This window comes from Heterodontus francisci, chromosome 2 (genome assembly GCF_036365525.1).
Source record: "Heterodontus francisci isolate sHetFra1 chromosome 2, sHetFra1.hap1, whole genome shotgun sequence".
Classification (NCBI taxonomy): Eukaryota; Metazoa; Chordata; class Chondrichthyes; order Heterodontiformes; family Heterodontidae; genus Heterodontus; species Heterodontus francisci.
The window spans coordinates 163,073,958-163,097,663 of NC_090372.1; the positions used below are offsets into that span (position 1 = coordinate 163,073,958).

Here is a 23,706-nt window from a genome sequence, read left to right on the forward strand (position 1 = left end):
TTGGAGTGCATATCCACAGATCACTGAAGGCGACTGGACAGGTAGATAAGGTGGTCAAGAAGGCATTCAGGATAATTGCCTTTACTAGCCAAGGCATAGAATATAAGAGCTGGGAGGTTATCCTTGAACTGTATAAAACAGTCGTTAGGTCACAGCTGAAGTCTGCGTGGAGTTCTGATCACCGCACTATAGGAAAGATGTGATTGCACTACAGAGGGTACAGAGGAGATTTATGAGGATGTTGCCTGGACTCGAGAATTTTATTTAGGAGGAAGATTGGATAGGCTAGGGTTGTTTTCTTTGGAACAGAAGAGGCTGAGGGGAGACCTAATTGAAGTGTATAAAACTATGAGGATCCAGATAGAGTGGATAAGAAGGCTCTATTTCCCTCGGTTGATGGGTCCAAAAGCAAGGGGGGCATAGATTTAGGGTATGAGGTTTAGAGGGGATCCGAGGGGAAATCTGTTCACCCAGGGAGTGGTGGGGATCTGGAACTCACTGCCTGAAAGTGTGGTAGAGGTAGAAATCCTCATAACATTCAAAAAGTACATGGATATGCACTTGAAGTGCCGTAACCTACAAGGCTATGGACCAAGAAATGGAAAGTGGGATTAGGTTGGATAAGCACTTATTGGCCGGCACAGACACAAAGGGCCGAATAACCTCCTTCCATGCTGTAAGTTACTATGATTCTATGATCAGCACTTTTAAAGGAATCCTTACAGTTATTTTAAAATGGAGTCATTTTATCAGTCATATTAAAGTAAATTGAAGTATTTCCTGTAGTCCTCAGCACAGGAGACTGTCATTTCCTTTCTCATTTTCGAATGACTCATTTTCCTGCTTTGATTCCTTGTGGAATCACTCGTTAATATCTGTCCAAACCATTCTACTAACAACTGCTTCTGGTTAGTTTAAAAAAAAATGTTAGCAGACTTTTTAAGAGCAACCCGTTTCTCTCCAAAATCAATTGACTGAAAAACTGTTTCATTTAGATGTCAAATACCCAGCAAAATGACAGGCTCACATTATCAAGTGTCATTATTTCACTAGCACACAATGTTACTGTAACAAAAATACTGTGCGATCATTTCCTTCCCCGGTAATGAAAACAGTACTCCTTTAAAGTACTTTAATTGTTAGAAATCAGAGATTAGTGAACTGTAATTAACCTTAACCAAATGAAAGCCATATGAGTGCATTTATTATACAATGATTTTTAATGACTGCTTTAGAGTAAAAATGAAAATATATAATAACAACTAGTTGGCACCTATATTGTTTATACTGAGAAACACAAGTGAAGGACTGAGACCCAGAACCCAAGACACCAGTAGGACAAAACAGGAAAAGAAAAAGTGGAATACTTCAGGAAGCCATGACTAAATGACACTGTTGTTCAGTTTTAAAAGCCTAAAGATTGTAGGAGGAAGGAAGGAAAGATTGAAGGATGTAAGTTCCACAGCTTTGAGGTGACTGGGATTTATCATCCAGAAACTATTTGTACAATGGTGAAATGGCAATCACAGTTAAATGAGCATCATGATCATGAAAAAAAAGGTACTTTTCATTGGGGAGGAAAAGGAGCCAATGGACCTAATCCCATTTTCATCATAAAATACCATATAATGTATTTTGATATGATTTATGTAATTGTGTTACATATTTGTCAGTAGAAAGAAAGATGTGCTCGTCATATTTCAGGAAGACAGTCTCCCAGACTCTGTTCAAAGTACTGCTACACTGGAAAACCTTGCTAACTTTTGCCTTGTGTAACACTGCCTGATATGACACATTCAACAAAACAATGTTACATTGGAATAAATTTTCACCTTCACCAACTGATGTGTAAGCTGGCCAAGTGAAATATCTGCCGATTGTTGAGCCCACCCAATTCTCACTCAACTGGTAATGTGAATTAAGCACCACAATCCTTCAGAACAAGGCGACTGGACTTTCCATTTGGGATCAGGACCGCAACATCAGGATCAAGTGCGGGTCCCATTCCTGCACCATGTTGAGAATAGTCACCCGGCACGGTCTTTGATGAACTGACCAATTAGTGTGTACTTGGTGTCCAATTAAGGGCGGCGGTTAGACTCCCGAGACTGGAGAACCAATAGGAGGCCCTCCAGTGATGACACATTGACGGCCCCCCCCCCCCCCCATCTGACCTGGGAATTGCCGTAGCCCACAGAGGAGAGAGGCCGCCCCCCCCCCCACACCACTCCACAATGGAGCTTCCTCTTAAGACCACATCAAAATTATGATTTAAAAACAGCCACAGCTGCCAGGCCTTGATCATGAAGAGGCAAACCCTCCACTGGACGGCCAGCAGCCACAGCTGTGGTCTGACAGTCATGGTGGGCGTGAGAGGAGGGTTCCTTAGTGGGATGAAGTGCTGCCCATCTCCTACCTGGAGGCCAACACTTCTTACTGGCTGGGTTGAATTTTACGCTGCCCCCACGGGTTGGATGGTGGTGTGGGGGCGGCATAAAATGGAGCGGGAGGCACCGGGAGACCTTCCCGCCCTGCTCCCACCTCCGGCCAAATTTACAGCGGTCATGCGGCGGGGGAAAAACTGCCCGCCCACCCAAGGCCAATCAAGGCCCTTAAGTGGCCACTTAACGGCCACTTAAGGGCCCTCGCCCACCTCCACAGGTATTTTACCTGTGGCAAGTGGGCATGCTGCGGATATGAAAGGCTGCCCAGCGATAGCTATCGGCCTTTCTGCATGCTGGGCAGGGGGTCATGGCAGTCAGGCACAGGGTGCCCGATTGAGGGCCACTCCCACCTCCCAATCCACCCTCGGGACCCAAGACGCCTCCCCCCCCCCCCCAAACGACTACCTTTGCCTCGCTGGCACGACCGATCACACCCCCCCCCCCCCCCCCCCCACCCCCCGGTGAGGCAAGCCCAACATACCTTCAGTCCTGGCACCATGGCATCCTCTTCGGTCAGTTGGGCTGCAGTCCCAGAAGTGGCCACTGCTTCCGGTGGCACTGCTGGGACTAAGAGCTGCTGTCCCAGCTGATGGCCAGCAGCTCACCTCCTCTCTCAAGCGTGTTCAAGTCCCACCTCAGGACAATTAAAGCCTGGGGACCCGTAAAATATGGGTCGGATCCCCGGGCTAGGCAGAAGCAGGTTCGCCGCCGACATTTACGTCAGTGGCTAAGTCCCGTCTGCCTACGGTAAAATCCAGCCCTCAGTGTTTCAGCTGCTGTGTGGGCCTGCCTGCTGACTAGAAAATTCGTGTCGGTGCAGGTGACAGGCCTATTAATTACCTGAATTGGCTATTCGCCACTTGCGGGCAGGTTGCAGTTCTACCCTGACCCAGCCTTCTCAAAAATGACTCAGAGGCGGGACGGTGCCGTTAAACTGCCATGCCAGTTGGTGGCATGAAATTCCAGGCCTGCCCACCTCTGGTCCTACCCCAGCCGTCGTAAATCCTGCCCAGGAACTCTATAATATCAAGCAGAAAAGCCTAAGGCAGTGCTGTGTCAGGACCATACTCTCTACCCCATGTTTAGGAAGAGTACAAAGAGTTTTATTTTACATCTAACAGCTATTGCTGATCTGGCAGTGCTTGATCCTCAGACTGAGCCCCTGAAATAGAAAAAAATTCAATTCCCATTGTTAAAATTTCTTTCCTTGATGGAAAGAAAGTTGACAAACAAAAGTTTTAATAAATACTTAAAGCAATGTTCTAAAGCTTCATGGTGGAGCAAATGTAACACATATACTCCTGAACACTTGGACTGAATGCTAACATTTCCAGAGCTGACAGTTTCTAACTTAACCAAGAAATGATCCTGGCCCAAAAACTCTCCAATGGCGGGTTTTAATATAGGTTTACTTATAACTCTCAAATAGTGTTCATCAGTAACTTACATCATTAGAACTGCTAGAATATATCTTTAATAAAAACGGAAAATGCTGAAAATACTCAGCAGGTCAGGCAGCATCTGCAGAGAGAGAAGCAGTGTTACCATTTTAGGTCAATGACCTTTCATCAGAACTGGGAAAGTTCAAAATGTAATAGGTTTTGAGCAAGTGAAAGAGGGGAAGGGTGGAAAAAAGATCAAAACAGAAGGTCTGTGATGGGATGAAAGACAGGAGAGATTAAATGACAAAAGGGTTGGTGTTGCAAGGTCAAAGGGAGTGGTAATGGGACAAGTAAAAAAAAAAAGATGCATCCAGAGATGTGAATGGCAAAATGATGAACAGCAAAAAAAAGAGGAAACCATGAGAGGCAAACTAAAACCAGCAAAAAAGAATTCTCCACTTTAATTCTCCACCTTTCTCCCACTCTAATCTCGGCCTCCTGCTGTGTTCCAATGAAGCTCAATGTAAGCTTGAGGAACAGTACCTCATTTTTTGATTAGGCACTTTACAGCCTTCTGGACGCAACAGCGAGTTCAACAATTTCAGACCATAACCTTTACCCCATTTTGTTTCCTTTTGCCCTGCTGGTTTTGGTTTCTCTCTTTTTTTGCTGTTCATCATTCTGCCATTCACACCTCCTCTAGACATATCTTTTCTTTACTTGTCCTATTACCACTCCCTTTGGCCTTGCAACACCAAGGACTGAATTTTCATTACAGAGGTGGGGAACAGGAGCCGAGCCTGGTTTTGGATCAGACGCCCACCCCCAGTGGGAAACCTATTCAGATTCATGATTTTCAAATGTGTAGGCCCTTAACTGGTCGGGAGGCAGGTTTCCTGTCTACTTGGAGCCAGTGGAGCCGGGAATGGAGGTGGGTTAGATCAAGTGTGGGGCTCATGTAGACTCCCACAGCAGCAAACACTGAGGCCGTTGGTTGTCCTGAGGGAGAGATGTGCCTTCCACAGCATCAAGGGAAGTGAGATGTCACAGTGGAGCTGGAGGTCTGGCACTAGGGGGAGGGCATAACCTTGCCTCATTGATGCCAACCGGGATCTAATGCTAGATGCTATGAGGGAGAGGACGGAGGTCTTCTTCCCGGAGGCTGACAGCAGAATGCCACCTCATCAAGCAGCAGGGGCACCTCTCTGTTCAGTGTTATTCCCCTCTGCCTCCTCTTCCTCTCCTCTCTTACCTCCTGCTCCTCCCCCAATGAGCTGTCTCCTTCCAGGGTCTCACTGTCCTCAAGGCCCACACCTCTCTGGAGGGTTATGTTATGGAGAATGCAGCAGATCACCACAATGACAGAGACCATTGCAGGAGGGTATTGGAGGACACCACCTGATTGTTCCAGGCACTGGAAATGCATCTTCAAAAACCTAATGGCTTGTTCGATGGCTGGCCTGTTGAGCAGGAGGCATTGGTTGTTGCACTTATGTGCCTCTCTCTGGAGTGCCCGTACAGAGGTCAGTAGCCATCTCTTCAAGGAATTTCCCTTGTCCTCTTGGATCCATCCATGCACTTTGAGGGAATAGAGTGAAGATCTGAGGGAGCCTGAACTGGTGGAGGATTAAGGAGTCATGCCAGCTGCCAAGAAAGCATGTGCATACCTGGAGGAAGCTCTTGTTGTGGTCACAGACCAGTTGCATGTTGAGGGAGTGGAAGCCCTTCCTGTTGATGGATCACTGGCCAGTCACTGGGTGCCTTGATGGCCACATGGGTGCAAGTGATGATGTCCTGCATCTGGGGGAATCCAGCAATGGAGGTGAAACCCAATCCTTCTGTGTCTGCGCAGGCCCATCTGTATCAAAGTGGATGTGGTCCCCTGCCGTCCTGATTATTGTATCTAAGACCTGTGTGATGAGCTACCGACTGTGAGATGCCACCTAAGTCCGCAGCCAATCCCTGAAATGACCCAGTTGCATAGAAATGCAGGGCAACAGTGATCTTGATAGCTGCAGGTAAGGGACTGCCATGGTGGATGTGAGGCTTCAGGTCATTGTAGATCAGAGCACAGGGATCCGAGACCATCTGCCTGGACAGGCATAGCCTTCTATAGCCCAGGTGCTCTGTCATTTGCAGGTAGCTGACTCTTGGGCTACAGAGCTGATGTCTTGGGTAGTCCTTTTTTCCCCTTGCACCCCCCACCCCCCCTGCTGATCTCCTTTGGCCTCCTGCTATCCAAGAGGTTGTATCTGCTGAAGCTCATCCTGGCTGCAGTGTCCAATGAAAGAATATCCTGTTCCCATCTGAACTCCCTCAGCTGGACTTTATGTGTTCACCAGACCTTTCTCTGCCAACCCTAGCTGCCCCAGTGATGCCAGCAGCCTTGCATCCGTCTCCAGATTCCTACTATTCACCATTGAGAAAAGCAAGTCTTCCAGCTCCACCAATGGCTACTCTGACATTTTTGGAGCAGCTGAGCTTTATTTTGTATCTCTGTATCATGTTAATCAACCCTTCCTATAGCCCTCATGGCCCTCTGCATTGTTCATGTCTTCTAAACTCTGCCTTGGTCCAAACATAGCATTCTCCCTGTCCCCTTCCTTCAAAAATGCCAAACTGTTCCTGCAAAGCCTGTTAATGAACTCCACCATGAACTCAACAGGCACTTAATTGGAGGCATGCACGATTCCCGTTTCCTCCCTCTCGGCGTCCCTTTAAAAATGGATTCACATTCCGGCAGTGGCAGGACCCAGTGCTGACCTCCGAGAACACGATCTTCAAATCATGCACACACCCAGTCCCAACCCCAGCGGGCTTTAAAACTTTTGGCACCATGTCTTTTGTCATTTAATCTCTCCTGCCTTCCACCCTATCATAGACCTTCCCTTTTTCACTTTTTCCCACCCTCCTTTCTTTTACCTGTTTAAAACAGGAAATTACATTTCCAAATTTTCCTAGTTCTGATGAAAGGTCATCGATCTGAACTGTTGGCTTAGATTTCCCCGGCCGTGAAGACAGTGTTGCAGGTAGGGGTGTTCAGGAAAATAGGGGGGAACCATGTTGGGATGGTTCCCTGTGCATCCCCGCTGCTAGAGAGGTTTTCCATGGACAGGCGAGTCTCTAGATTGACTGCCTGCTCATGGAGCCAACTATGATGATTAAGGCACCAATTAGGAGTGATTCTGCTCCCTCATTAGCATTTTGCTGCCAGCATAGTGACCACCTGCCACGCGAGGAGACCGCCATCTCAGTGGAGACCGCCTCTCTGCGGCACACTGCAGCGATCTTCAAAACCAGAAGCTCCAAGCCCGAATGGTGGGGCTACAGGCATGAAAGGCCACACTCTGAGCCCAAACTAATCCTCCGGAGGAGTTTGATCCTCCTCAATTTTTAATTTCATGGACACCTCCGAGGGTACCTCCATGTTGAGGCACCCTCGTAGTTCCCGGTGGGGCTGCTGAGGCTCCAGAGCTGCCGGCCCTCTGACTGGGCCTGCAGCATCGAGATCCTGCCCACCATCCTTAATAGGATGGCAAACGCGGAGGCCGCCAATTCGGAGGATGCCTTTGGAAAGTTTGCGCTGCAGACATGCTTCTATCAAGTGCGGGCTTAGTAAAATCCAGATCATTAACTCTGTTTCTCTCTCCAAAACTGCTGCCTGACCTGCTGAGTATTTCCACCATTTTCTGTTTTTATTTCAGATCTCCAGCATCCACAGTATTTGGCCTTTGTTTTATAGAATAAATCTGTTTTGGGAATTGGGGTATCTGTGCACTTGTTTCTTTCAATGTTTAAGATCAGTATTAATTCAGTGGTACAAGTATGTTAGACAGATAAACACAAGTCCCTCAAAGCTCTATGAGAACATATTCTACAGAAGAGTTATCCATTAAAAAAGTTACAATCCATGGAGTTTAAGAGAAAAAAGCTGCTCTAATCTATAACACAACCTCTTATATTTTAGCAAAGTAACCTTTAAAACAAATTCAGCCTTCATTTCACTCAGAACAGTAGGAAATGCAAACAAAAATAAATCTCAGGAAGCTCCCACACATCTCAGGTAATCTTTGAAAACATGAATGTTATTTCAGTGCTAACACCTGGAAACACAGACATATCTGTTCTTTCTCATGGATAATGAAAACAGAGTGATTAGCTTTGTCTATTTTATTACTGCATAACAAGCATTGAGTGGCAGTCAATGCCTGACAACAAAATATTCACAAGAATTTAGTGCAAGTACCTCATCATAAAGGCCTTCAGTTTAATAAAATCAGTTTTTTAAAAAAGTAAATAAACTTGGTTATCTGTAAAACACTTGGATGCCCCAGAAAGGGTGTAACATTCTCAGCAGATTTGTGCAGCAGAGGACTATGTGGTTAATGCTGTTGCCATGCAAAAATTATTTCAACTTCAGCTTTTCATGACGCAGTGAATGAGCCGGTTTTAACCAGGCAGGGAAGTGACCGTTAAGTTTAGAAACTACTGAAATTACACATTTCTTTCCACTTGGCAAACCCTCTGAGCCTCCCACGGAATGTCTGCAATAATGTCTGCTCCTGTATGGTTGCTAGGAGATCAAATAACAAACTAAACAGCCATGAAATAAAGGAACAGGTCACGTACTTCAAAGTACCTAAAACATTCTGTTGAAATAGAGAAAGTGAGGATTTATTATTTTAGCAAATGTTATCAATTTAGCAAGTTTGATAACAGATTTTAACTTAATCCATCTGAGCTAATGTGATCTGGAAAAACATACTTGGGTTCTGCGTTAAAAAACTGATTTACTTCCACTAAAGCAGAACCACAGTTATCTTCAATTATTAAAATGATAAAGGATATTATTTCTTCTTTGGCCTCCTTATCTCGAGAGACAATGGATACGCGCCTGGAGGTGGTCAGTGGTTTGTGAAGCAGCGCCTGGAGTGGCTTTCAAGGCCAATTCTAGAGTGACAGACTCTTCCACAGGTGCTGCAGAGAAATTTGTTTGTCGGGGCTGTTGCACAGTTGGCTCTCCCCTTGCGCCTCTGTCTTTTTTCCTGCCAACTACTAAGTCTCTTCGACTTGCCACATTTTAGCCCCGTCTTTATGGCTGCCCGCCAGCTCTGGCGAACGCTGGCAACTGACTCCCACGACTTGTGATCAATGTCACAGGATTTCATGTCGCGTTTGCAGACGTCTTTAAAGCGAAGACATGGACGGCCGGTGGGTCTGATACCAGTGGCAAGCTCGCTGTACAATGTGTCTTTGGGGATCCTGCCATCTTCCATGCGGCTCACATGGCCAAGCCATCTCAAGCGCCGCTGACATACGTTGTCCAGGCCTCGCTGCCATAGAGCAAGGTACTGAGGACACAAGCCTGATACACTCGGACTTTTGTGTTCCGTGTCAGTGCGCCATTTTCCCACACAAAGGATATTATTAATAATAATATTATAAGGGTATTATTATACTGATGAAGGATATTTTCTCTTGAAAATGTTTACAAATTCAAATGCAAAACTGCATTTATGGTGTATCAGCAGCATGTTGATTATTGATTGATTTGTAGTGCTGTGCTTGTTTCCCTACTCTACCTAAATGCCAGTGGATTACACAAAGATGTTATATTGATGAAATGTGCAGTGAGGTTGAATTCTATTCCCCCTATCCCTCTCCATAGCAGGACTGGCCCCACAATTACATAAATGTTATCGAGAAATGGTCCAGTCATCTCAATTTTTGCAATCAGTACACATTAATTGTGAATTTTGTCCACTCCTTGATTTATTTGGATAAAGGAAGAATTGCTATTCTCAAATATTTCCAAATACAGTACTTTTGCTAATATGGCCACAACCTACATCTGTGACCCCAAATATCTATCTTTTCCTAAGTTCTCTCAGTTTTCCCAACAATGGGCAAATGTGGCTATCATTGAAATTTTTCTGGCACTGTCCAAAGTCATACATTTATGTTTCCTGGATACTGTAGGGTGTGGCAGCCCAGAAACTGACGTGGTATGAGTAGATTTGCAAATAGCCTGGCGTAGGAACGCATGACTCTCCAATGATTCATTATGCCCACATCAGATGCAGAACAGTGACTTCCAGAACAATTTAAAATCTATGGCAAGACATACAGATTCAACATTAATATAACTTTCATTCTGACAAATTTTGTATTGCAAATCAATCATTAGATATGTCAATTTTTTTTTTTGATAATGCTCTTAAGTGCGTTGGGACTTTTAGCTATGTTAAAGGAGCAATATAAATGCAAGTTGCTGTTGTTGGTTAAATTGAAGATCTGCTATTCAAGAATTAAGTTCAAGCATCACCCATACAGGGGTTTTGGTAAAAATTACTTTGTTGATCCCAGTAGTACATAAAATGTAACTACTTTCTACCAACTCCTATCTGCTTTTCCACCAACATGTGACTTGATAATCTTGGACATATGGTTTAGGTTATCCTTTTCATCAAGTCAAATCCATCTCTCCACTTTAACCTCTGTATTCACAATCAAACTCCCTGGGGCAGAAATCAGAATGTCAATTTGGGTTGATGTGGACATTTGATTTGGATTTGGCTACAAAAGGCTCAAAATTTAAGTGCTAAGAATAAGGTTAGGATTTTTACGGCATATTTCTCACAATAATAACATTTCTTATAGATTGATTTTACCTCCTGTAAGCAGTAATCCCTATCCCACTTTGAGTAAACAGATTAACCAGATACCTCAATGCCACAACATTTGGTGCCATTCTTGCCACTGCCACACCTGTGTACCACAACCACAAAACTAAATATATGAGATAACCTGGGATTAGATGAATAGTAATTCTATGAATTAAAAGTAATTTAAAAATGTTAAAAAGCATTTGCTTTGCTAATTATATCAGTTGTGCACTGTCCACCAGATATATTGGTGGGATACATAAACTGGCAGTACCCTCATTTCCCTCTTAGTATCGGTGTGCCCATATTTCTCAAATGCACAACCTATCCAGAACCCTGAGTCTGAACTGCACAGAACTTGTTCACTTCAAAATTAGAATGGAGTCTTCTTTTTAAATTCATTCTTGGGATATGGGTGTCGCTAGCAAGGCCCGCGTTTACTGCCGATGCCTAGTTGCCCTTGAGAAGGTAATGGAGCTGCCTGCTTGAACTGCTCCAGTCCAGCAGTGAAGGTACTCACAGAGCACTGTTAGATTGGGTCCAGTTGCTGGGCGCCATCACCCAGGGTTTGATTTGATTTAGAGATACAGCACTGAAACAGGCCCTTCGGCCCACCGAGTCTGTGCCGACCATTAACCACCCATTTATACTAATCCTACACTAATCCCATATTCCTACCACATCCTCACCTGTCCCTATATTTCCCTACCACCTACCTATACGAGGGGCAATTTATAATGGCCAATATACCTATCAACCTGCAAGTCTTTTGGCTGTGGGGGGAAACCGGAGCACCTGGAGGAAACCCACGCAGGCACAGGGAGAACTTGCAAGCTCCACACAGGCAGTACCCAGAATTGAACCCAGGTCGCTGGAGCTGAGAGGCTGCGGTGCTAGCCACTGTGCCGCTGAAACTTGCTAATGCTGGTTTTCCTGCTTGGAGCTGGCCAGCTTGTTAATTTGGTCATCTGCCAAGTCGGAAACAGAAGAAAAAAAACTTATACCGAGATCCTGCCACTAAATTCGGCAGGACCTTGGTGCCCCCGGCCTTGCCAGATTTTCCTGTACTCCCCCGTAACCTCCCCACCTCTCTCTCTCTATATCTATATCTATATCTATATCTATATATATATATATATATATATATATATACACACACACATACAACGGGGCCTTAATTTCCTGAGCTCCATCAATGTGAAATATAATCAAGTTGTTTCTTCAACCACTTGGTGGTGTACATGAGCAGGAGAAGATTCTGCTAACAGGCAGTATAATTAAAAACACTTCTGTAAGGGCTAATGTTAGATTTCTAGAAAATCTCCAGAGAAATGCCTGAGCCATTTCTCATGTGAAGAAGGACTGTCATGTTGACACAGCCTCTCTGATGAAACAGTTCTGTGAGGTTTCTTTTCCCTGCTGATTTTTAAACATATTTCACTTTTTCTGAGTCTCTGCAGTCCTTTCAGTGTTGACCCACCCAATAAGTTCCTTGGCTCCGTGCGTTTGAAATTTGAATGCTCCCTTTATGAACAACTCGAGGGCAGAAAGGGGGAGATGATAAACTGCTGTTAAAACACAAATTTAACAAATACCCCTATAAAGAATCCCAGTAGCAGAATTCAGTTGCTTTGGGAAAACAACTAAGGCTTGAAGAATGGTCCAGACATAGCCATTTTATAGCAATAGCAGGTACAGGTAATCGGAAAATAAAAAGCATTAAATAGGAGCTTGGCAATTGTGATGTCCAAATGTGCTTTATTAGATTTGTTGTCAGAAAGTCTGGGAGAAATGGCAAGTAAATTTGCATCAGTTAGTGAGGTAGTAAAGGAAGGCTGGCTCATGAGATAAAAGGAAACAGCTGGTAGTCAGGCCAGGCAGACAGCTTAAACAAGCACTCTTCAACATTATGTGTATTCTTACCATTCTGGAACCACCGCATCTGAAATCCATTCCCTGAAAAACTAGTGTCTGAATGGAATGCAACATGCAGACTAGAACCAGAGCTTCTGCCTGATGGGGGTAAAGTATTCCCACAGAAAGTATCAATAAGTTGAGACTGGGCACTGGGTCCATCATATAGCTAAATTGATATTGATGGGGAAGATAAAAAAAGAGCAAAGTTACTGGCAAAAGACAAAGAAACTGTGAACAGTCATACCATGTTGAAGATGAGACTTCATTTTAGATACACAGTCAGAAATAACCTTTTCCATTCACTAGATTCCTGTGCTAAAACACGGAGCAGCAATGGTGAGAACGCAGGGTGAAAGGGAAGGAAAGTTTAGGAGGAGTGCTTTTTGTTCAAAGTACTCTGCTTTTTGAAGAAACTAATAACAGCCTTACCATAAACTTCAAAAAACAATGTTAATGTTCATGCTGATGTGGACACAATTGTGCAGTATCTAACAGAGCAATTCCACAATCCTAGGCTTCCAGCAAGAAGTCACGGTCACAGGGAATGCAGGTTGGAGATAGAGTTACGACATTGTAACTCTATGACTTATATTCACTGTGAGTGTATCTCAAGTTGCAGTTCCCACTGCAAAAGCAGGCTGTCCCTGATATACCTGCATTGGTGATATCAGTTACTGCGGGAAACAATGCTAGACCAGCTTCAATACAAACATGGCTGCTCCAGAGTCACTCAACACTGAGAAGCTATGCTATAGGCTTGGAATGCAAATGTCCTAGTCTTCAGTGTGGTTTTCTGAAACCAACAGCATCTAGAACAGCTCTCAGACCAGTTTGAACTTATGACCCCTTTTCACTCCAGCTGTTTAAACTAACAGGGGGACTTTCCTTATAATGACCATATTTGAAGTGGGATTGCAGTGAGAGCGCCTCTACTTAAAGTTCTCCATGCTGGCAAGAAAATTGAAATTATAAGACAAATCAAAGAAATACTGGGAGCCTATTATTTTCTTTGAAGGAAAATGGAGGGTACTTTGATAAAATGCAATCCTCCTAGATTTCCTGTTGTCTTTAGTTATTTAATCCTCTATCTGCCTGTGCACCCACACACACAATCCCAGCATGTAGTTTTGTGACTGGCTGTGCATCCTCAAAGAAATCAGCATCAACAAAAACTGAAACACATAATTTGTTACAAATCTTTAAAGGGGCGATTTTCTTAGCCCACGTATCCAGGAACTGAATATTCTATGAGCAATAAGAGCCAGGAAAAAGAAACAGAAACCCAGATCGCCAGGTCTACAGCACCTTCTTTAACACTGCCCCAAGACTCCCAAAGCTTCTCTGCGGGGTCAGAGACAGGCCTGCAGGTGGGGTGGATCCATGCTAAGGAGACAGCAAGGAGAGACCTGGCCTCCCACCCCTTATTTCCAGGATGTCCAAGCACAGGGATGCCCAAGAAAATTTTATGGTGTGGACCGCCTCTGAATCCTTGCTGACTGCACCCCCCACCACCCACTGTCGCCTGCTCCCCACCCCCATCCAGATTTTTAATGGACAATCAGGATCTTCTAACATGCTGATCTCCATTAGCAGTTAGAAGGTCCCGATCTTTGAGGCAGCTTCAGATCTGAGAGCCCTGCAAATGCTTCTCATTTTGTTGCTCTTACCATTACACTTTACCATTTTTATAGCCTGGGACCTAGGATCCCCACAGTTGGCCTTTGAGTGCATTTCTGTTCTTTAGAACCCCAGCAGAGCGAATCCAGGAAAATTGACCCTTTAGTCTGCTCAGAGCTGCTTTTCCATTACACTGTGTATCTACACATATAATTAAAATAATTTCATCTGATACTCACCATGTGCTTCATGCAAATCCATAAATTGTAATATTTGAAAGGTTTTATCGTACAAAGTACCCTGTACATTAAAGGTCTGATCATTGCTCTTTAGAAAGGCAAAGACCCTAGTGTAGTTTCTATTAATTTACAGATTTGGTTAGATATAAATGTTTCTGGTGAAAAACAGTCGACATGATATTGTCCCCATTTCAAACTTACAATGATGTCTGCTGTTATACATGAATAAATATAAACCAAAGATGGATTAAGAATTCTTGCGATTCTGCACCAACAACAATTGGGGCCCCATTGCATCCCTGCACTACAACCCCACCCTCCTCCATTAAAACCCATATGTGTAGTAAACTGCATGAAGAAATAGGCCCACAGAATGTTTAAACAGTGCATTAATAACTCAAAATGCAATGGCAAGTAACAATATTTTTAAATGTTAGAATATTTTGATCCAGCAATTTGGTGAGTTTACTGGGGTCTAGACACATGTGTTAATCTGCTCCTGATGTAAACAGAAAAGCATTTTGGTCAATTTTGGTATTTATCAAGGCAACAGTCCTGAAATTATAATGCTTAAGTTGTTCATCTGAAATTTCTCTGTCTGCAACGTAAGTGGAGACAATAACCCACTTACTTTAAACGATTAGTGCCCCTGCTAAAATAACGGAAAGAGGAATTTCAGATAAGTGCATTAGACATTTGTTTTTTAGTAGCCTGCAGGCACTTTCAGAGATGTAAATTCTAGGGAGCGGGGAATTACCCAGTGCCTGGCATCACACACACACCTGTAGTCAAGTGTCCTCTACTCTGCTTCAACAACATCCCAACCTGAAAGTGTAGTTCCTACTGTAGCATCATATTTCTACTTTCCTCTCAACCTTGCGGCATGTCTACAGATAGCTGGCGAATTTATGATTACGCAACTCAGTGAAAGACTAACAAAAATATCATACTCTCTCCATGTGGTGAATGAATGTTTCAGAGATTTACGATCATAATGTCCAGTTTATGCTATGATCTGATGAAACTTAAGTTAAATTAAAGTTTTCTTCAACAAAATTGTCCTTTAAGATGCAAAACACAACAAAACAGAATAGATTAATGGCCTTCCTAGTCTATGACCTGTGATCTTAGAATATTGTTAAGGGTTTTGGCCACTTTACCTTTATCTATGAAGTGGTCTGTAAATCTAACTCTTACCTTTAGCCATACTAAATGGCAGCTGTTCAGACTGAAGGCAGTGAAGGTGTAATTGATGGTGTTACCGGCTGTTGCCTGTATGGTCCAGCTACAGTCTTGGTTTGAGGGATAAGGCTGTGGAAAGTTTGTACTTTCCAAGATCCCCTGGCTACGATTTGCAATGATCACTCCCTGGCAAGCTGCAAATGAAGCAACATGTTAGATCTTTGCAAATTTTGCAAAATAAATGTATAACTTGTCAGAAGAATCCAGTACACAAATAAACAGAGCAAGAACAAACAATGGCATACTGAAAGGGCCACCGAGAACAAAGCTTTCACAAACGCTGATACAGTGAAGTTTTAACAAGATCTCTTCCATTTTAACATCAATTTGTCTCATGGCCTCAGCTGGATTAAGGTTTGTGTCAATCAGTGATGTGATGTTAACATGCTGAGTAGAACTGAATATTTAAGATATTCAAATTCCACTGCTTTGTACTGTTGAAAGTCCGATATTATTTTAAGCAGTGGCATTCTAAACTGGAGAGTGCTCCAAAATCAAAACAGAAAATATGTCCATCCTGTAAACTGCTGATCATTCTAGAAGTCATTAAATCAAGTGTCAAGTAAAAGCTGGGCATTTCTGGAAATCATTAATCAGTTTGAAAGCATTATTTTTAATTACTGAGGGTAATTGGTAGTATTACTGTCCATGGTATCAATGTATAAATAGTATGCAGAAATTCAGTTATTAAGATATTTAAAATCAAGTTACAACAGAATAATAATAGGAGCTCAGATAAATTTCTGTCTCACATTCAAAGGCCTAAAAATTTGATCACTTCATGCCCATTTTTCAGGCATGATAGGGGCGCCTAAGGGTCCAATATGGTGACCATTCTGTGGTGGACGTGCACAGCCTGCCATATTGGTCAGGCTCCTCCCTAGGCAACCAGTACGCCTGCTGGAATTATTAATAAACCTCATTAAAATATTTCAGTTAGTATCTTACACTTCTTGTAGGACCCTTTTGTGAAACAGGGCTGCCCCAGCAACCAACTTGCAATATGATAAACTCACTCAGCAACTGATGGTACCAACAAGGAGAAAGGACCCTTCAGGCTCATCCACTATATATCAGAGTAGTTGCTGGTTTGTTTTGTCAGACTAGTGGTTAACCTCTATGTATTTTTTCTGTCTTCTACAACTGAGTTCTGATTTCTGCTCAGAAGGTTTTGCTTTTGTCAGACTGCTTTCTCCTGCCTTCAAAACAGCTTTACTGCTGTCATAGGTGATCTGGTAGCTCTGCATTTGAGACTGGAGGATGAGAGAGAGAAGACGGGATGAGCAAGAGCAGCTGGGAGAAGAGATTGGAGGAGGGCATTGTGCAGACACCATACCCATAGCAAGTCTTCGGAGAACACATCTCCTACCTGAACTTCACAGAGGAGCAATGTGTCAGGTGTCTTAGCTTCACCAAGGAGGCTGTCATGAAGCTATGTCACTTGCTGTAAGCATAATTCATACCTCGAACCAGGGCATGGATAGCATTGCCTGGAAACGACTCTGCAGTCCATATGGCCAACCCCCAAAACATAATATCTCTCAATCACCCACTCCCTGACATATCCATCCAGTTATCCCTCAAATTCTTTGCATGTATCTTCTCTCTACTATCTCCCTGGGCAGTCAATTCCACATGTTCACCACCCTCTGTGTTAACATAGTTAAACCTAAAATAATATTGTGGACATCTCTTACTCTTCTCCTCCTCTAAATATTCCAGAAGAACCACCAATGGCACTTCAGAGCATGTGCCCATCACTCATAATTCCTCACAAATATCAGCTCAGAGTCATATATTCTGAGGAAAATTACATATTGAGCCAAAGAGGAACATACTAGGTGATACTTAGAACACAAGTGAATAGGAATAGCTAGTGTTGGAACATGAGAAGGAAAAGGTTGCTGACTTAACATAACCAAAGAATGAAACAGGATTTAGATTTGGATCAATTTTGCTGTGGGTTGATTTACTTACTGTGCATATATTTAGCAAAAAATCCTCCTGCTGTTACTGAGCTGTCAGTTCGGAGTTTTATGTACATATTATTTCTGGAAGAAATGATAGGAGCTGGCATCTGATTACCACACAATTTGGCCAAGAGCTGAGAATTTATGTTGTTTCCATTATAAACCTAGAAGAGAAACATAAGTAGATATGATCAAAGTATTTGACTCACATTTCCTTTATTACTATTCCTATAGTAATCAGCACTTGTACCAATAGATCGCATATGTTCTGTGATTTCACCTATACTTTCCAGAATGGATTATTACCTCACATATTATCTGATCTTATGTTGTAGCTCATAGTTTATCTCCCAAATGTATAAATATATTGCATAATGTGTGATGCCTGACTCTTCAGATATTGAAATACCTGGAATAGCTATCTCCTAAGTGATATATGGAGAATTATATGTCTACAGTAACATTCGGCACAATAGGTGTGTCACCCTGTTGCCAACAATAAGTCACTGACCCGAAACGTTAACTCTGCTTCTCTGTTCACAGATGCTGCCAGACCGGCTGAGTGGTTCCAGCATTTCTTGTTTTTATTTCAGATTTCCAGCATCCGCAGTATTTTGCTTTTATATTAATAAGTCATCTTTGCTGTGATAAAAAGCTCTTCAGAATTTCCATTTCAGTTTTTCCCCAGTGAGTATTGATTGACATGTAGTACGAATTTTCAGCAACATCGGCATTACATGAAGATGATTCACAGCATGAAAGACCCAGAAACTATGAGTACACATAGGAATACATTTACAACTCTGGATGGCCTATCTCTGTTTCTTATAAATTGTGCCCTTGTAGGTGGTTTCACTGCATAGTGAAGACAAGAAGGCTGGGGTTGTCCGTTCAGAAATGGTATTCCAGTGAGGTGGGACATCTGTCTGTTCCTTTAGCTCTGCCAGAATCAGTGACCCATAGTTCAGGGTCTGGGTCTTTCAACCATGCACTGGGAGCTTTCACTGAGATTCTCACCATCAAGAAGGAGCCTACCATTGCGCCGTCTCAGCAGTGCTACAGAGGTAGTAAGCAAGTTAAATTGCCAGTAGTGTCTCAAATATGGGAAGGCTGGTTGCCTCGTATACCATGGTTGAGACCAAGGTCTACACAAAAAAAATACATGCGGGCTGGAAATGAAGAAGAGACCACCACTGAATGCCACTCTCCTTCCATTGGAGGCCTCCATGGTTGTTACTGCCACTTTCTAAGGCCTACTGCCATCTTCCTCATGGCAAGGGTAAATGGGTGGACAGGAGGGAAATCCACCAGTGTGATATACTCACAATATGTCACATTTTCAGCTGCATTGCATGAAAGAAGGATGGCATGGCCAACAGACAACATAACCTGAATTTGTTGTACCTGCCATGATTGCACCAACTATATCTGCACACCTTGGCACACCTAGCTATCAATGTGGGGAACTCTCTTTATAGTGTGGCACCAAGAAGCTCTCGTGAAAACTGAAGTCAATGTGAACCAAGGGATACTCTCAGTAGCTGCAGTTTATCCAGTACAAAAGATAATGATTGTGTTTGTTGGAGGCCAATCATCTCAGGCCCAGCATATCACTGCAGGCGTTTCTCTGGGCTGTGTCCTAGATCCAATCATCTTTACGTGCTTTGTTCAATTACTTTCTCTCCATCATAAGGTAAGAAGTGAGACTATTCACTGATGATTGCACAATGTTCAACTCCATTCACAATTTCTCAGATAAGGAAGCAGTTCATATCTGCATGTAATGAGACATGGACTTGGGCTAATAAGTGGCAAAGTAACATTCCTGCCACACAAATGTTCAGCAATGACTAAGACCAACAAGAGAGTGCCTAACCACTTTCAATTGAGATTCAATGTCATTACCATCACTGAATCCACCACTGTCAACATCCTGGGGGACACCATTGACCAGAAACTCAACTGGACCAGCCACATAAAGGCTCTGGCTGCAAGACAAGGTCAGAGGCTCGGTATCCTGACTGACAAAAGCCTCTCCACCACGTACAAGGCACAAGTTAGGAGTGTGATGGAATATTCTCCACTTGCCTGGATGGGTGCAGCTGTTACAACACTCAAGAAGCTAAACACCATCCAAGACAAAGCAGTCCACTTGATCAGCAAGTCATCAAAGAGCATAAACGTCCAGTCCCTATACCATTGGCATACGGTAGTTGCAGTGTGTACTTTCAGCAGGATGCACTGCAGCAACTTGCTCAGACTTCTCAACAGCACTTCCCAAATCCATGCCTTCCATCATCTAGAAGGACAAGGGCAGTAGGCACAAGGGAACGCAATCACCTCCAAGTTCCCCTCTAAGTCACACATCATCCTAACTTGGACATATCTTTATGACACTGGATCAAAATCCTGAAATTTCCTACCCAAGCGTTTTGTGGGTGCACCTTCATTACACAGCTGCAGTGGTTCAAGAACACCCTCCATTACCTTCTTTGAGGAACTAGGGATGGGTGATAAATGCTGGATTTGCCTACATCCAGAGAATGAATTTTAAAAAATTCCAGGTCATCAGACAGTCAGAGTTATCATGAAAAACAGGGCTGGCACATTTAGTGACAGTAGCAGTCAGCTGTGTTGTCTGAAACGTGATTCCATCTCCTTGCTGAATTATTAGAATGGTGCCGTGGAGTGAAATGCATAGTATCCATCCTTCCAACCACCTTGGCAGCTGCCAACACCTCCATTTCAGCAGCTAACAAACAGGAGTCAGGTGCTGGGTTCCTCTGTCATTTGCCTGAAAAGTTTTGCCCGTAGTTTGCCTTCAATTTTGCTTATCAGTTACTAATCCCCTCACTTGGGAAAGCGTATGGATGGTTTGAGATATCTTTTGAGTCATTGCAAAGACTATTACAAATTTTCTCACCTTTTTTTGATACTCCTTTTTGACTATCACTTTAAATTTCATTTATGCCAATTTTGCATTCCCACCACTAGCAAGTTTTCTCACCAGGTCCAAATGTGCACCTGGAGCTACACATAATTAAGAGTCATAGAGTCAAAGAGTTGTACAGCATAGAGACAGGCCCTTCGGCCCACCGCGTCCATGCCGACCATAATGCCTATCTATACTAATCCCACCTGTCTGCATTAGTTCCATATCCCTCTATGCCTTGCTCATTCAAGTACCTGTCCAGATGCCTCTTAAATGTTGCTACTGTTCTTGCTTCCACCACCTCCTCAGGTAGCTCATTCCAGATACCCCCTATTCTTTGTGTGAAGAATTTATCCCTTTGATCCCCTTTGAACCTCCTCCGTCTCACCTTAAATCTATCCCCTCTAGTTTTAGTCACCCCTACCATGGGAAACAGACTCTGGCTATCTACCCTATCTATGCTTCTCATAATTTTATATACCTTTATTATGTTCCCTCTCAGCCTCCTTCGCTCCAGCGAAAACAGACCCAGCCTATCCAAATCACTCTTTATAACTCAAGCCCTCCAAACCAGGCAACATCCTTGTGAGTCTTTTCTGCACCCTCTCTAGCTTAGTCACATCTTTCCTGTAGTGCAGCGACCAGAACTGCACACAGTACTCCAAATGCGGCCTAACCAACATTATGTACAACTGTAACATGACGTCCCAACTCTTGTACTCAATGCCTCGGCCGATGAAGGCAAGCATGCCATACACCTTCTTCACCACCCTGTCTACCTGTGTTGCCACTTTCAGGGAACTATGTACTTGCATCCCAAGGTCTCTCTGCTCAACAACACTCCCCAGGGCCTTGCCAGTCACTGCATATGTCCTGCCCAGGTTTAACTTCCCAAAATGCATCACTTCACACTTGTCTGCATTAAATTCCATTTGCCAATCCCTTGCCCACTTTCCTAGTTGATCTATATCCTGTTGTAACCTTAGACAACCTTCTTCACTGTCCACTATACCACCAATTTTGGTGTCATCTGCAATGAGATGATGAGATGGCCTCTGAAAATTGGATGCAAATAAGTACATTTCCATTCATGTCTGTCCAAAACCTTTATCTAAGCATTCAGGCATAAATTGCATACATAATCAAAAAATCTGATATCCTATTCACTTATAGAGAAATGCATCTAATGGGAAGAAGTTACATTCATTTGTGTTGTGTAATGGAAGCCTTTTTCTTCCCCCATTAACTCTCTGGAATTCCACAACATTACAGAATATGTAAAAGTAAGTGACAATTAGATTGAGTAGTTAGCAGAAGCCCACTTTGTGCCAACAAGTAAGTCAATTTGAATAGCATGTTGAGATGCAAGGGGCACAGAGAGACCTGTTACACCATGTGACACAATTTGACTCCAAAAATGTATAGGACCCATAATAGAATTTTACAGATAAATTTCCAAAAATACTGATCCCTCTCATTTGAAATTCAGAAGGTGGGGTTAACTTTAAATTCCAAAAAAACTTTCAATGTTCACATTTTCTGACTCGTCTAGATTGAGCATGAAAATTCCTTGAAATAATTGTTAAAATATATCATAGCTTTTCCATATCAAACTTAAATAATATACATACAGCTAAGTAATCATAATTGCATCCAGTGCTGGAGTCCAAGTGGAATTGTTCAAACTGCAGCTCAATCTCACTGCCTGCACTCGTTTGAACCAGCCAGTAGCATTCTGCATTGTGTGAATATGGCATTGGATAGTTGGGAGAGGTAAAACTACCTTTTGATGTTGTAAGGGTTGCACCACAGCCTGAAGAGAAACATTGATTTTATTCCATTGAGAAAAACAAGTGGTTATTGTAATCATTCATCTCAGACCAAAGACATTAACAATGATACTACAATATGCAACTCTTCGTCCACAGGCAGAGATGCAATATCGGCAATATCACATCAGTTGCCTGATATTTAATTCCATTGACTTCAACAGAAGTACACTGCACTGTTTGCAAATGGGATCCTATGTATTTGCATCCTTATGCAGGCCACAGGAAAAAATACCCTGGCTGGAGCAAGAATGGGGCAATAAATGCACAATTCTGATTTTAGATTGAGCCAAGAGAGTTAAAATCAGCCCTCTCGTGTGCTCCCTGCACATCTACAAATCTGGACTTTGGTCCATTTATTAATGATAATGAGATATTTCAGAAATTAGAGTGCAATAGCACACATGAATGGTCATGTCAGTGCTGATCAGTTCGAATGTCAGCTGTTTATTTAAAAAAGGTAGCTGGATTCTTTCCTTATTCATTATTTAAATTGCAGGTATAAAGCTTATCCCCTTGTCCAAATTAAAATAATACTGAGCAATCTGAAATTAATTAACATTTTGTTATATTTGTTTGATGTAATGCTATTACCTGTGGAAGTGCCATCCCACTGAGCCATAAATGCACGGTATTGAAGAGTATTATCCGATTTAAATTTAATCCATAGCCTGTTGCTGTGGGATATGATGAGCGGTGGGGCTTTTGTACCACAGTACTGACCGACCAAGGGAGATGTTTCATATCCACCATTCCTGAAATAAACAAGCCTTAATTTCAGGTTAAGAAACCTTGGATCACAATAATTACATTAAAAAACAACTAATTTGCACGCTTGTAAAACCACAAAGATTTTTTATGTGGTACTGGATGCTCTTCTAACAAATGTACATGAAAGCCTAATATTCAATACTTTAATTCTCAGTGCAACATTATCTGCTGTGATGCTTGTAATGAGCATAAACATTTTACATTTTCAACAATGGATTTTCAGGTCAAATAGTCCAGTAGTAATGTAAATATATTCTGTATTGTAGCTTTTAAGCATGCTATGTCTGATTTTGAAGATTTAGGATTATATTTGTATAGAGTGATAATGGTGGAAAGATATAATTTTGGAAATGGAAGCAACAGTGTTTGAGCAGAAAGTGACAGCTGTCCTGGCACTGAAGGAGCACATCGAAACACAACTGATATGAAGGAAATTCTTGGTTAGATTTTCTGCTGCTAAAACACCTAAAGATTGGTCATAATAGAAGTAGGAAATGTAGAGCTAGTGTACATGGAGGGCTACTACCAGATCCCTGCCTCTGCTAACACTGTGGTAAAATTTCCTCCCCCCAGCAGAGATGTTGGGAGGCTGTGGGAGGTCAAGCCCAGGGAAACCAGACATTTGTGACCTTGGAAAATGGGTTTGGATCATGACGAGCTGCGGGGCATGGGCAGCAGTCCCATCAAAACAACTTCAA

At 42.8% G+C, this 23,706-nt stretch overlaps 1 protein-coding gene across 3 annotated transcripts in view; it reads right to left on the reverse strand.

The window, feature by feature from the left end:
* Nucleotides 1-23,706, reverse strand: part of cubn (cubilin (intrinsic factor-cobalamin receptor)) — a 403,204-nt gene that overhangs the window by 278,692 nt on the left and 100,806 nt on the right. For all 3 annotated transcript variants that reach the window (XM_068013312.1, XM_068013303.1, XM_068013322.1), the window contains exons 16-20: nucleotides 22,832-22,992; nucleotides 22,040-22,221; nucleotides 17,484-17,640; nucleotides 15,462-15,640; nucleotides 12,415-12,574 (exon numbers count right to left, since the gene is read on the reverse strand). In XM_068013312.1, coding sequence (XP_067869413.1) covers nucleotides 12,415-12,574; nucleotides 15,462-15,640; nucleotides 17,484-17,640; nucleotides 22,040-22,221; nucleotides 22,832-22,992 — 839 coding nt within the window. The remainder of the gene's footprint in view (nucleotides 1-12,414; nucleotides 12,575-15,461; nucleotides 15,641-17,483; nucleotides 17,641-22,039; nucleotides 22,222-22,831; nucleotides 22,993-23,706) is intronic.